Genomic DNA, 15,520 nt, shown 5'->3' on the forward strand with positions numbered 1-15,520 from the left:
TTTCCGATTTAATGACCCAATCCAGAAACCTCAATATGTGACCTTACCAAGCCGAACGTTCAAATCAGCCCATTCCAAAACAGACGACCACATAGTCCCTTTGTTAGTTCGAGGAAGTTTTCACGGTTTGGCCTTTCCTTATTCCCTAGTATATTGAAGAGTCGTGCTACGGTTAGAGATTAGATTTGTCAGTTCTTGTGTTGGTTGATTTTTTCTTCATGGTTCATGCAGCCTCTTTGTTCCGGGAAACATTAGTTTTCCGCTTCGTGTGCTCACCGAATTTGTTCCGCGTCTGGTTCCAATAATATCTGATTTCGTGCCTGACATTTCCGTTTTCGCAAAATAATCATGAAAGCTAGCAAAGGTTGCATCACTCAGTTTCGTTCGTTTTCGCTCCGTTTTAATCCTACCGTCGCTGCCGGTGGGCCCTAGCCCGCCCACTCGTCACCTGTACGCTGTATGTGCCCCTCCCTCAGCAGATGACACATGACCCGCCCGAGCAGAGGTGTGCACGAGGTCCAATTTCCCCAAGCAAAACTGAAGAGCGATGCGTTAACAACCTGTTGCTGTCAGGCGATGTGAAAAGAGAGGAACAAATTAGTTGGTGCATGTGTGCATGACACATGTGTGCGTTGTGCGTGTGCGTGTAGGCGCCGCTCAGGCTCTAATTAATCTCACCATATCTATCAGCAGGAGGAGGGATGAGCCTATAAATGAACATCGAGCCATAGCTCCATCAGCTGTAGCTAGCTAACCGGCCAGAGCTTCTCTAACATCATCCTCCTCCTGATCTGACCGGGGCCTTCTCACGAGCGTAAGCCACAACCACACATTTCGTGTATCTACAGAGTGAGCAGCTGGAGGGCTGGACATTTGTAAGCAGCAGGAGGCCTCGCCGCGACCCCCGGCCGATATCACATCGCGTCATTGTTGTCGGCGCCGGCCTGCTGTCGGATTATCATCGATCCAAATGGGGAAGCTGGTGGGCAAGAGCGTGCAGGAGTCGAAGCTGCTGTGGCACATCGCGTTCCCGGCCATCCTCACCGCCGTCTTCCAGTTCTCCGTCGGCTTCGTCACCGTCGGCTTCGCTGGCCACATCGGGGAGGTTGAGCTCGCCGCCGTCGCAGTCGTCGAGAACGTCATCGAGGGCTTCGCCTACGGGATACTGGTATGTAGTTGCATAAATAGTAAAGCAAGTACGTAGTTGCATAAATAGTAAAGCAAGTACGTAGTTGCATAAATAGTAAAGCAAGTACGTAGTTGCATAGTATATTGATCAGTACGGAGTAGTAATAAATATTATTAAGGAGGAGCTATAACTAAGGAACAAGTTTAGCTAGCTGCCCATTGCTAACGCAATGTAGGGCAGTTTACACGTCCCCGTCTTAGATCAGCTCCAGCAGCTCCGTGTAGCGCAAAATTAACATCCATGTTTGTTCCTTCTCCTGACGGCCGGTGTTTCGATCTAAATCATATCATACTTACACGACACCGGCAGAAACAGACCGGCCGGGGCAGGTAGATGTGCGTGTACGTAATTAACACACACATGTGCCCTTGTCTTGTCTGTATTTGTTGGCTTACTCTTGAAATGTACTTACAAAAAGGCTAAAGCTTTGACGGATATTAGTTACTAGCTCCGCACGTAACGTGAACTGTGGAGGTGGTAGTTGTATTTTCTTTTACAGATAGTGATTGATTGATCGAGCGAGGCAGTTTCAGGCTGGCTGTGGCTGCCCTCAGATAGCTGGCCATAAGGACCATCGAACAAGATAGGGAATCTGTTGTGCAGACATGTGTGCTTGCGTACGCATGACTGCGCTGTGTTCTCTAGCCCGGATTTGAGAAAAACTTCAGTGACTATAGGGAGGAGATCACATGCGAAAGACCTAGAAGAACGAATGTGTGATGGCCGACATATGTAGAACACTAGAAGCTGCCATGAAAATGTAGGAGTACTATCTAGAAAGTTGACGTTTTTGGACGAATCCAATAGCAGCCAACCTGCGAAAGTGCAAAGTTCGAACAAATGTCCTCTCCCTCTCCGGCCGCATCCTATGCTCGGGCGCACTGGCAAAGCTTCAACATAATCAGAGGGCAGGCCATTAGTTGCAGTGAATATCTTTATGCGCTATTGTTATTGGACATATACTTAAGCCTCTATTTGGACTAAATTAAAAAAAAAATTGGCGGGCCAGGGCATGGTTTTGTTTCAAGGACGAAACTCCACCATTGCTCAGGCGCACAAGCACGTGTTGATTTGTGTGGCTGCATATACACCAATCGTCGTGTCGCATACCAACTTATTCCAGTGGCAGAATTCTGGTTGACCAAAGCACGAAACGAAAACGAAACGACGAGACACCCTGACACGTTGAAGCAACCATTTTTCTTCTTGGTGGTCGTTTTCGTTAGGTGCACCGGGAAAGCAGATAGATAGAAGATAGATACGGGCCTGATCGACGAGAAAGTACTCCCATCCATCCAGACTCGAGCCACGAAAACACACCGCCGCCGTCTGCCGCCGCCGCCGGAGTAGTGCTGGTACACATGTACACGGAATACGGCGCCAGAGTATATCCCGTTCTCGTTTGACCATTTCACTACCTAGGTGAATGATGTCCTAAAAAAACACTTCAGATTTAAAGTGGCTGGTTGCTATCAACCGGTGGCTGCCGGTTCCATTCACATTTGTTATCAGACAGATGTGGGAATGTTTAGAGTTAATTTTACTTGTTTACATTGTAGTTGTGCATTTAATCGTGACACATATACCCTGTTTCTGTCCAAATGCTACCTCGTATTGCACTTTACCCGTTTTGTTAGATATAACCTGCAAGTTAGGTCGATGTGGCGCAACTGTAACGCGTAAAGCTTGGTAAGCATCGTCGATGATCATGTCCAACCTTATCTTTTCCATTCGTGTTATTCTCTATATGGTCCTCCTAATATCCTCTAACCTCGATCATAACCTCACACCTTGCCTAATGTACACACAGGTTAAGAGGGTCCAAAATTTCTAAAATGGGACAATTTGGATGAATTTTCACTAGATGACATAATTGGTGTCACAGATGCACTAATAGTAGGTAAAAGTGGAATTCACTAGTAAATTTAGGTTTCAGTCAATATTTTCCTGAGAGATGATTTTTTTTTTTGAGCTCCTATCCATGTGCACTCCCTATCTACACCCTCCAGCTTTGCATCGAGGACCGTGTGGTTCCGCACTATAATTTTTTTTTTTTGCGTCTCCCAAACAAATAAAAGCATTTGAGCTTGAGACTTTTTAGGTTTATATAAAATTCATTAGTACTATATTGTGCAAAATATTTTTTGATTTTGCGTGCAACATAAATACCTCAAATAATAGACTTTGAATTTACCATTATGATTTTAGATATCTCTGGTGCGCCAAATAAGCCGAAACATTGTAACATTGTGTATTGTTGACATACAAAGTTTCAAATTCAAATGTATTGTTTAATTTGTGGCAAACAAATTAGAGAAATTTCTGCATGTTACAAACTGAGTTCATACCTGGATTCCATTCTTTGTTTTGAAATTTCCTTTCCCGCGCACGCTTGAATGTAAGGTGGAGTATGCTGTAAAACAGAGGAGCTGACGCCATGGTTTTGCATTTGCAGCTGGGCATGGGCAGTGCGCTGGAGACGCTATGTGGGCAGGCCGTCGGCGCGGGTCAGGTAGACATGCTGGGCGTCTACATCCAGCGGTCCTGGATCATCTGCGGCGCCAGCGCGCTGGCGCTAGTCCCGACGTACATCTTCACGGCGCCGATCCTCCGCGCTCTCCACCAGCCCGCCGCCATCTCCGCCGTGGCGGGGCGGTACACACGGTGGGTCATCCCGCAGCTCTTCGCCTACGCTGCCAACTTCCCGCTGCAGAAGTTCTTCCAGTCGCAGAGCAAGGTGTGGGCCATGACCTTCATCTCCGGCGCGGCGCTCGCCCTCCACGTCGCGCTCAACTTCGTCTTCGTCACACGCCTCGGCTACGGCCTCTTCGGCGCCGCCATGATCGGGAACGTCACCTGGTGGATCATCATCGCCGCGCAGTTCGCCTACCTCGTCTCTGGCTGCTTCCCGGAGGCGTGGAAGGGGTTCTCCCTGCTTGCGTTCAAGAACCTCGCCGCCTTCGTCAGGCTCTCCCTCGCCTCCGCCGTCATGCTATGGTACAATACCTTTCATAGCTCAATCTGGAGCCTGGACCCTGATGGTAGATAGATCAGTTTCACCTGAATTGCTATTGCTTTGAATAATTCATAAACTTGTAAATGTGTCTTTGTTATCTAGCTTGGAGCTGTGGTACTACACTGCAGTGCTCATCCTTGTCGGCCTACTGAAGAATGCCCAACTCCAGGTTGACGTCATGTCAGTTTGGTAAGCATTTTTTTGTCTTACAAGCCTGTAACTGAATTTCTTATATATGTACTGAATTAGTTCAATGACTAAACACTGTCTGAAATTGGCAGCATTAACTATCAGCTCTGGACCCTGATGGTAGCACTAGGTTTCAACGCAGCAGTGAGGTAATGCAGGCAATACAACAAGACAAGTGCTAGTCCTATAAGCACACCTCCTCGTTCTTAATATAATTATCGTGCTTTGGATCGCAGCGTTAGAGTGTCGAACGAGCTTGGCGCCAACAGGCCCAAGGCGGCCAATTTCGCCGTGATCATGGCAGTGTCGACGTCCGCCGCCATTGGAGTGGTGTTTATGGCAGTGTTCCTTATCTGGAGGATGGAGCTTCCGCGGTTCTTTAGCGACAACGAGGAGGTGGTGAGTGAAGCTGCAAAGCTGGGCTACCTTCTTGCAGCAACCATCTTTCTCAACAGCATCCAGCCCGTGCTCTCAGGCATGTACCAGTACTCCACCAGACCAGTCACCAAATTATACAAGCCCATTAAATGGAAACTTGAACACCTGAAGATTCTGAAGAACTGATTGTTGAGTTTGATTAACTGTGCAGGCGTGGCGATAGGAGCAGGGTGGCAGTCTCTTGTGGCATTCATTAATGTTGGGTGCTACTACTTGGTTGGCCTTCCACTCGGAGCCCTCTTTGGCTTCAAGCTAAAACTTGGCGCATTGGTAAGAACAAGATCAGATAAGCTTTCATTTTAGATGAACGGGCAATCTGATTCTGACCTGTTCTGAATATACAAATAAATTTTTGATTAAATGGATTTCTGCAGGGGATTTGGGTGGGCATGTCAATTGGCACGCTGCTGCAGACAGCTGTACTTCTCATAATTTGCATCAGAACCAAGTGGGAGAAACAGGTGCAGTACCATACCAACATCCAGTGGATAGGGAGACATTTTTAGGGAGATATATGATACTTTAGTTAAAAAAATACCAAATATAAAGGGTTTTAGGCCACCCAGCTACACATAGCTCCACCACTGCCAACATTACTAGTCAATCGAAGTTGAACAGATCTCTTTTTCTTAGAAATGTCTGAACTTCTAATTGTGCAGGCTATGTTGGCCGAGGAGAGGATCAGGGAGTGGGGAGGAACCAGTGACACCCTGCCGGCTACGGCAACGATGACAGTGACGAACAACGGCTTAGATAGATGATCAGTTGATTTGGGCAAGCAAATTGGACATTGTCATTTATATGTACAAGGAAAACACAAGGAGTAGAATATAGAATTAATTAACATGTACATAGGTTGAGATCGATACACTATGCCCTCATTCTGTAGCTGAGAAAATTAAGTTTTTCATTTATCTTTCCCGAATCTTGATGCCTATTGCTGTCCGAGGCTTCTTGTTCACCCTGGGCACACAAACTGGGAGGGCTGAAACGAGAAGGTTGTTTATGATACGAAAATAAATCTTGACGTTGTTCATGCGCACGCAAATACTTATTTGAATCGCCATCCTGTCGTTTAAACCGTCATGTTTTTTAGAACTAACATCCATTTATTCATATAGTGTTATACTACATACATATACCCTCGGGTGGAGTTTGAAACCACACATGCGGTCCCATATCTAAGTAGATTGAGCTCCTCCCCAGGCTATGCGGGTCACCGTTCGACGACTTCCCTTCATGGACGAGGCCCACTAGCTCGAAGCATGGTGCTCTTGCCTTGAGCTCCTGTATGATGTGGCCGTACGAGCCATTTCCTTTGTCTTGGATGCTACGGATGACATTGAAACAATCCAATGCAACCCTAACCCGCTGTAAGAGGTGTTCATCCACCAACGCCAAGCCTTCGCTACACGCCATCACCTCTAAATCTCAGGGCAGTCACACCCTCCAAGATAGAAGTTGTACACGAGATGCCTCATGCACCATCAATGGTGGACACGACATACCCTGGAATTTCATTGTCAACTCTGTTGAGTATCCCTTGATGTGATATGCTCATATGTTATAATGTTTTATAATGTTTTTTTGGGATTTTTCAATGATCCCCCTTATTTTGGTTATAACTCTACAGAATGTTTTGTGTATTTTTTTTTACTTTCAGAGATCTATACGAAGTCATATGGATCTGGGCTTTTTCAAGGATTAATATTTCAAGAAGATGAACATTCTGGAGTCTTGGAACTTTGCAAACTAAAAATAGTAGTGACGCACCACATGGTGCATCACTAGTATATGCCTTACCAGTGGCGCATTAGATGATGTGCCACTACTAGCAACGCTAGTAGTGGCGCGTTAGTAATGGCACACCACCAGTGCGCCACTAATGGCAAAATATGGTGCACCACTAGTAGGCATTTTCTGAGTAGTGTTCCATATTGTTATATGCCATTTCCTTTGTTACACGATATGTTGATAACCCGAGGCGAGACTTTGGTATTCCCGTAATCAACTCTTGATTACTATGAGAATGTTTCGGTATCAATGCTCCTTTCCTCATTTGGTCTATATTAATGATGTCCTATGATCACTGTCACAATGTGTCTGCGCAGATTGTATTTCTCCTTTGTTAGGAGGAGAAAATCCCAGTCTTGAATCATTAGGTCTTTCGCACCTTCAGATATACTTGAGTCTCAACGTTTCCAACACTTTGGGTTAACCGGTGAGCATGGATAAGATCAAAGCATATCCTCCGATATGAGTCATCATAATATTCTCATGGTCAAAGGACTTTTACATAATTAAACACTTAAATATATTTGCTATTGATCATCATAATGTTTCATAGCATATCAGTGACTTGGGTTTGTTCAGTGCGATTGTTTAACCAAACAATTCGCCCTCATTGTTGTTAACATAGCCATGATTATCTCACGACAAAGAGCTATTTTCATTAGAGGCATAGCTAGGAACTATTTGTTTCTTGTTTATCTCTCTACACCTCCTAGAGAGCTTTTCTTTGAATCTCATATTCGAGGAACACTGGAGTTATAACATAAAGGATAAGCTTAATAACAAACATGGAGTTATAGATAATAAATAACTCTTATTAATACTGCCTCTAGGGAATAACTCCTTTAATCATGGCGATGAAGGAGATGTTATTGGAGAGGTTGGAGATGCAAGCTAGCGGCATTCCATCGATGTTTTTCCCTCCAATCTTCGCAGGATCTCCTTTGTTTCATGTTTTTGTCTCTATGGTGAGGCGCACTTCAAGATCCTGATATGGGCATATATATAGGCATTTTTAAGTCAAGACGAAGCCAAAGACGCATGATGAAATCGGTGCTCTAAGGGGGAGATGGGCCTCACTCATACGGACTTGGTATCATGCGGCATGGTGGGCCCCATCTTGGGTCTCCCTTTTCTCTAGGTGGGGTCTAGGTGCTCCAACCCTTCTTCTTCCATAAAAACTTGGATGGAAAATCTCTCAAGTCAATTTGAGTTCGTGAAGGTCCATGAAAGTTAAAAATACACAAAAATCTATTTCTTGTCTACAGAGATAAAATAAATAGAAGGGATCTTTTAGAAAAAAATCCCCTAAATCATTCAAAAACATGATTATAACCACTTATATGAAGCAATTATGATGGAAAATGCACAATAAACTACAAAGATCCATAGAGATAGATCGAGACGTTTATTAGCACTAAGTCAGAGCACGTACCTAAAAGATATTGAAGGTTTAATATGGATCAAGCTAAGAAAGGGTTCTTACCTATGATAAAAGGTACAAAGTTGAGTGTGACACAGAGTCCGGCAACAGAACAAGGTAGAGCGAGAATGTATACCATTACCTATGCTTCGGCTATAGGTTCTATCATGTATGACATGCTTTGCACTCGCCTTGACGTGGCTTTGGCGGTTAGTATGACTAATCATTTCTAGAGTAATCCTAAAATGGAACACTGGATAGGTGTGAAGAATATTCTTAAGTACTAGAAAAGTACTAAGGATATGTCTCTTGTCTTTCGAGGCAATGATGAAACACTCGGCATAAAGGGTTACACCGATGCTAGTTTTGACTCTAACCCGGATGATTCAAAGTCTCAATCTGGATACGTGTTTATGGTAAATGGAGGAGCGATGAGGTGGAGGAGCAAGAAACAAGCAACAACTGATCAATCTATGATGGAGTCGGAGTACATAGCTGCTTCAGATGCGGGAAATGAAGATGTTTGGCTGAGGAAGTTCATCATTGAGCTTGGCGTGTTTCCGAGTATGCATGACCCTATGATTCTCTTTTGTGACAACACGGGAGTCATTGCCAATAAGGACCCAAGGGCACACTCAGTAGCCAAACACATTCCCCAAAGGTATGACCCCAGAAGGGATTATGTTCGTGACTACATACGGATATGAATGTCGCCGATCCACTAAGAAGCCTCTACCACAAGCAAAGCATGCATGATGAGCACCAAAGATCTATGCATGGGCATTGTAGATTTGTCAAATGTAAACTAGTTTATTTTTAATCTATTGCAAGTGGGAGACCGTTGGATATGTGCCCTTGTGGCAAATAAATAAACATGTTTTTCATTATCATATATATGTTTATTCATAGTAAGTTTTATGCCATGATATAACTGTATTAAGCGGAAACATTAATACACGCGTGGTCTATAAACAAAACATCGTCCCTATTGAAATAGTCCATTGATTAATAAGATGATCATGGTTTCCCGATCATGGACAATGTCGTAGTTAATAATGGAGTCATGTTGGAGAACATGGTGGACACACACCCATAAGGTATTGTAATGTGATAAAGTCACAAAGTTCAGCATTGCGATATCGGCATGAGATGTTGTAACCTAATCCTTAGACCGTGATACCATATTTAATCACTGTCACCAGCGGCTGCCTTGACATCATCAACCGCTACACCATAACAGGGTAGTCATAAAGGTGATACTCAGGTATTTCGATGGGATAGGTTGAGGCGTATGAGTCAACATCGGGATTTGTACATCCTATGATGGATAGATACCAAAGGGCCCACTCGGTGATATTATATCAACACCGCTTGCAAGAAAATGACTAGGTCCCAAGGATATGATATCACGGTGAAGAGTTAAATGTGTTTGTCGGTAACGAGATAGAACAAAAGGTATGGCGGATACTGAAGATCAAGTCTCAGACAAACTAGGTATCGTGTAACAAAGGAAATGGGGCTCAACTTTGAGGTTCAAACGATCAACATAATTCGTGCTTGTGTAGGGGCCATTATGGTTTTCCAAAACCCCCTAGTACTCATTGATCGGAGAGTCATCTCGATCATGTCTACGCATTTCCGAACCCGTAGGGTCACTACAAGAAAAGTTGCCATGGCCGACGAAGTTGAAGTCGCGCCGTGGTTGCTGGTGTACCATGGCCGACGATTTTTGGTCCCTCCGTGGTGCATGTCAAAACTTTTTTTTCTCGTTTTTGAGGCCACCTAGCCCGACGAAAGCGGCCAAAACGTCGCGTATGGTGGCCCGGGACGTGGTGCATCTCGAAATCTCGGGTTCGCCGGCCGAGTCAACGCAAATCCGCACCGCCGAGGGATGTAGGGCCCGGATGGCAGCCTCTCTCGGCATTGTTTTTTTTCTCGATCGCGCCATCTCGTTCAACGTTCTCCGATCGAGCCGTTTACGATGCAGGATCATGGGTCCCGCATGTCATCCTCTATGAACCAAAATTCTTTCTATTCTTGGATTTTTTTTGACCCCCGATTTCCGGCTACTTCCTTTTTCTTTTGATCCCTTGCCGCCTTGGAAACGTTGAGACCGCCGTCGCTAAATGGGACCCGCATGTCATCCTCTATGTGCAATCAACTTTCTTTTCTTGGAGTTTTTTTTGGCACCTCATATTTGGTCACTTGCCTTTTTCTTTCGATCCCCCGCCGCCTCTCAAACGGTGATACCGCTGTCGCTAAATGGGACCCACATGTCATCCTCTATGTACTATAAAACTTTCTTTTCTTGGAGTTTTTTTTGGCACCTCAAATTTGGTCACTTGCCTTTTTCTTTCGATCCCCCGCCGCCTCTCAAACGGTGATACCGCTGCCGCTAACCGGGACCCGCATGTCATCCTCTATGTACTATAAAACTTTCTTTTCTTGAATTATTTTTGGCACCTCATATTTGGTCACTTACCTTTTTCTTTCGATCTCATGCCACGTTTGAAACGTTGAGGAACCCGCGTGCTCATGGGACCCGCATGTCATCCTCTATGTACTATAAAAGTTTATTTTCTTGGTTTTTTTTCACCCTCCGATTTTTGGCAATTTCTTTTTTCTTTTGATCCCCCGCCGCCTCTCAAACGGTGATACCGCTGTCGCTAAATGGGACCCGCATGTCATCCTCTATGTACTATAAAACTTTCTTTTCTTGGATTATTTTTGGCTCCCGATATTTGGTCACTTGCGTTTTTTTCTTTCGATCTCATGCCACGTTTGAAACGTTGAGGAACCCGCCGGCTCATGGGACCTCGCATGTCATCCTCTATGTGCTATAAAAGTTTATTTTCTAGGGATTTTTTTCACTCTCTCGATTTTTGTCTATTTCCTTTTTCTTTTGATGCCCCGCCTCCTTGGAAACGTTGAGTAAGCCGCTTACTCATGGGACCCGCATGTCATCCTCTATGTACTATAAAACTTTCTTTTCTTGGATTTTTTTGGCACCTCATATTTGGTCACTTGCCTTTTTTCTTTCGATCCCCCGCCGCCTCTCAAACGGTGATAACGCCGTCGCTAAATGGGACCCGCATGTCATCCTCTATGTACTATAAAACTTTCTTTTCTTGGATTTTTTTTGACACCTCATATTTGGTCACTTGCCTTTTTCTTTCGATCCCCCGTCGCCTCTCAAACGGTGATACCGCTGTCGCTAAATGGGACCCGCATGTCATCCTCTATGTAAATCATGTTTCTTTTCTTGAATTATTTTTGGCTCCCGATATTTGGTCACTTGCCTTTTTCTTTCGATCTCATGCCACGTTTGAAACGTTGAGGAACCTCGCCGGCTCATGGGACCCGCATGTCATCCTCTATGTGCTATAAAAGTTTCCTTTGTTGGATTTTTTTTCACCCGCTGATTTTTGGCTTGCCTTTTTCTTTTGATCCCCCGCCCCTTTTAAACGTTGAGTAAGCTGCTGGCTCATGGGACCCGCATGTCATCCTCTATGTCCATCAACTTTCTTTTCTTGGATTTTTTTGACCCCCTAATTACTAGCTACTTTCTTTTTCTTTTGATCTCAAGCCGCATTTCAAACATTGAGACCGCCGCTGCAAAATGGGACCCACATGTCATCCTCTATGTACAATAAATCTTGGATTATTTTTGGCTCCCGATATTTGGTCACTTGCCTTTTTCTTTCGATCTCATGCCGCCTTTGAAACGTTGAGTAAGCTCGCCGGCTCATGGGTCCCGCATGTCATCCTCTACGAACAATAAAAGTTTCCTTTCTTGGAGTTATTTTTGACCCCTAATTTCCGGCTATTTGCCTTTTTATTTCGATCCCCTGCCCCTTTGAAACGATGAGGACGCTCGTTGGCAGTGTCGGTCCCACATGTCATCCTCTATGAACAATAAAAGTTTCCTTTGGTGGATTTATTTTTTACCCCTAATTAATTTCTCGGCTATTTCCTTTTTTTTTTCTTTTGATCCCCGCCGCCTTGGAAACGTTGAGGATGCCGCTGCCTCATCGGTCCCGCATGTCATCCTCTCGTAACGATAAATGTTTTCTTTTCTTGGATTTTTTTACCAACCGATTTTTTATTTTTTTTATTTTCGACCCCCGCCTTTGAAACGTTGACGACGCTCGCCGGCTCATGGGTCCCCGATGTCAGCCTCCCCGTACAAGAAACATGTGATATCTTGATTATTTTGCGTACAATAAACAGGTGTATTTCGCTCTGAGCTATTGCAAACGGATAAATTAAATCTTTATTTTTACAACTTATATCTTGAATCTCCTTGTTTTTTGTTTTGGCGAAGCATAGGACTTTCCTGTTTTTTTTTTTGAGAAAAATCCGAACTTTCATGTTCTGAGTGGGCTGAAATTGTACGAGTCAAAAGGCCCATAAGGATAGTTCGAAGGCCCAGATGTCCAGATCCAGCCCAATTGAAATCTTTATTTTCTTGGATTTTTTTCACCCCCTGATTTCTGGCTACATCATTTTTCTTTTGGTCCTGTGCCGCCTTGGAAACGTTGAGACCGCTGCTGCAAAATGGGACCCGCATGTCATCCTCTATGTACAATAAAGTTTCTTTTCTTGGATTATTTTTGGCTCCCGATATTTGGTCACTTGCCTTTTTCTTTCGATCTCATGCCACGTTTGAAACGTTGAGGAATCCGTCGGCTCATGGGACCCGCATGTCATCCTCTATGTACAATAAAAGTTTGATTTCTTGGATTTTTGGCTATTTCCTTTTTCTTTTGATCCCCCGCCGCCTTTGAAACGTTTAGTAAGCCGCCGGCTCATAGGTCCCACATGTCACCTGTATGAACGATAAAGCTTTCCTTTCTTGGAGTTTTTTTTGACCCCCTAATTTCCGGCTACTTTCATTTTCTATTGATCTCAAGCCGCATTTGAAACGTTGGGACCACTGCCGCACAATGGGACCCGCATGTCATCCCGTATGTACAATCAAGTTTCTTTGCTTGGATTATTTTTGGCTCCCGATATTTGGTCACTTGCCTTTTTCTTTCGATCTCATGCCACGTTTGAAACGTTGAGGAACCCGCTCGGCTCATGGGACCCGCATGTCATCCTCTATGTGCTATAAAACTTTCCTTTGTTGGATTTTTTTTACCCTCTCGATTTTTGGCTTGCCTTTTTCTTTTGATCCCCTCTCGCCCCTTTGAAACGTTGAGTAAGCCGCTCGCTCAAGGGACCCGCATGTCATCCTCTATGTCCATCAACTTTCTTTTCTTGGATTTTTTTTGACCCCCTAATTACTAGCTACTTTCTTTTTCTTTTGATCTCAAGCCGCATTTCAAACATTGAGACCGCCGCTGCAAAATTGGACCCACATGTCATCCTCTATGTACAATAAATCTTGGATTATTTTTGGCTCCCGATATTGGGTCACTTGCCTTTTTCTTTCGATCTCATGCCGCCTTTGAAACGTTGAGTAAGCCGCCGGCTCATGGGTCCCGCATGTCATCCTCTACGAACAATAAAAGTTTCCTTTCTTGGAGTTATTTTTGACCCCTAATTTCCGGCTATTTGCCTTTTTCTTCCGATCCCCTGCCCCTTTGAAACGATGAGGACGTCGTTGGCAGTGTCGGTCCCACATGTCATCCTCTATGAACAATAAAAGTTTCCTTTGGTGGATTTATTTTTGACCCCTAATTAATTTCTGGATATTTCCTTTTATTCTTTTGAACCCCCGGCGCCTTGGAATCGTTAAGGATGCCGCTGCCTCATGGGTCCCGCATGTCATCCTCTCGTAAAGGTTAATGTTTCTTTTCTTGGATTTTGTTTACCAACTGATTTTTGGCTTTTTTTTCTTCTTTCGATCTCCTCGCCGCCTTTAAAACGTTGACGACGCCGCCGGCTCACGGTCCCACATGTCAGCCTCTATAAACAATAAACGTTGAGGATGCCGCCGCCTCATGGGTCCCGCAGGTCATCCTCTCGAATGATAAATGTTTTCTTTTCTTGGATTTTTTTTACCAACTTATTTTTGGTTTTTTTATTTTCGATCCCCTGCCGCCTTTGAAACGTTGACGACGTTGCCGGCTCATGGGTCCCCGATGTCAGCCTCCCCGTACAAGAAACATGTGATATCTTATTTTGCGTACAATAAACATTGTATTTCGCACTGAGCTATTGCAAACTGATAAATTAAATCTTTATATTTACATAAACAAACTTATATGTTGAATCTCCTTGTTTTTTGTTTTTCCGAAGCATAGGACTTTCCTGTTTTTTTTAAAAAAAATCCGAACTTTCCTGTTTTGGAGTGGGCTGAAATTGTACGAGTCAAAAGGCCCAACAAGATAGTTCGAAGGCCCAGATGTCCAGATGCAGCCCAATTGAAATCTTTCTTTTCTTGGATTTTTTTCAACCCCTGATTTCTGGCTACTTCATTTTTCTTTTGGTCCCGTGCCGCCTTGGAAGCGTTGAGACCGCTGCTACAAAATGGGACCCGCATGTCATACTCTATGTACTATAAAACTTTCTTTTCTTGGAATTTTTTTGGCACCTCATATTTGGTCACTTGCCTTTTTCTTTCGATCGCCCGCCGCCTCTCAAACGTTGATACAAACTGCCGCTAAATGGGACCCGCATGTCATCCTCTATGTACATTCAAGTTTCTTTTCTTGGATTATTTTTGGCTCTTGATATTTGGTCACTTGCCTTTTTCTTTCGATCTCATGCCACGTTTGAAACGTTGAGGAACCCGCTGCTAAATGGGACCCGCATGTCATCCTCTATGTGTTATAAAAGTTTATTTTCTTGGATTTTTTTTCACCCTCTCGATTTTTGGCTATTTCCTTTTTCTTTTCATCCCCCGCCGCCTTGGAAACGTTGAGTAAGCTGCTGGCTCATGGGACCCGCATGTCATTCTCTATGTCCATCAACTTTCTTTTCTTGGATTTTTTTGAGCCCCTAATTTCTAGCTACTTTCTTTTTCTTTTGATCTCAAGACGCATTTGAAACATTGAGACCGCCGCTTCAAAATGGGACCCGCATGTCATCCTCTATGTACAATAAATCTTGGATTATTTTTGGCTCCTGATATTTGGTCACTTGCCTTTTTCTTTTGATCACCGCCGCCTTTGAAACGTTGAGGAATCTGCCGGCTCATGGGTCCCACATGTCAGCCTCTATGAACAATAAAGTTTCTTTTCTTGGATTATCTTTGGCTCCCGATATTTTGTCACTTGCCTTTTTCTTTCGATCTCATGCCGCCTCGAAACGTGGAGTAACCTCGCCGGCTCATGGGTCCCGCATGTCATCCTCTACGAACAATAAAAGTTTCCTTTCTTGGAGTTATTTTTGACCCCTAATTTCCGGCTATTTGCCTTTTTCTTTTGATCCCCGCCCCCTTTGAAACGATGAGGACGCTCGTTGGCGGTCGGTCCCACATGTCATCCTCTATGAACAATAAAAGTTTCCTTTGGTGGATTTATTT

General features: G+C 44.1%; 1 protein-coding gene across 1 annotated transcript; it reads left to right on the forward strand.

Annotated features, from left to right (window-relative positions):
* The first annotated feature begins 767 nt into the window (after positions 1 to 767).
* Positions 768 to 5,864, forward strand: LOC124699869 (protein DETOXIFICATION 29-like). The gene is made up of 8 exons (XM_047232099.1): positions 768 to 1,168; positions 3,645 to 4,186; positions 4,308 to 4,394; positions 4,487 to 4,543; positions 4,631 to 4,869; positions 4,984 to 5,102; positions 5,207 to 5,293; positions 5,492 to 5,864. The coding sequence occupies exons 1-8, from the start codon at positions 971 to 973 to the stop codon at positions 5,591 to 5,593; spliced, it is 1,431 nt and encodes a 476-aa protein (XP_047088055.1). The 5' UTR covers positions 768 to 970; the 3' UTR covers positions 5,594 to 5,864.
* Positions 5,865 to 15,520: the final 9,656 nt, after the last annotated feature.

Source organism: Lolium rigidum, chromosome 3 (assembly GCF_022539505.1).
Source record: "Lolium rigidum isolate FL_2022 chromosome 3, APGP_CSIRO_Lrig_0.1, whole genome shotgun sequence".
NCBI lineage: Eukaryota > Viridiplantae > Streptophyta > Magnoliopsida > Poales > Poaceae > Lolium > Lolium rigidum.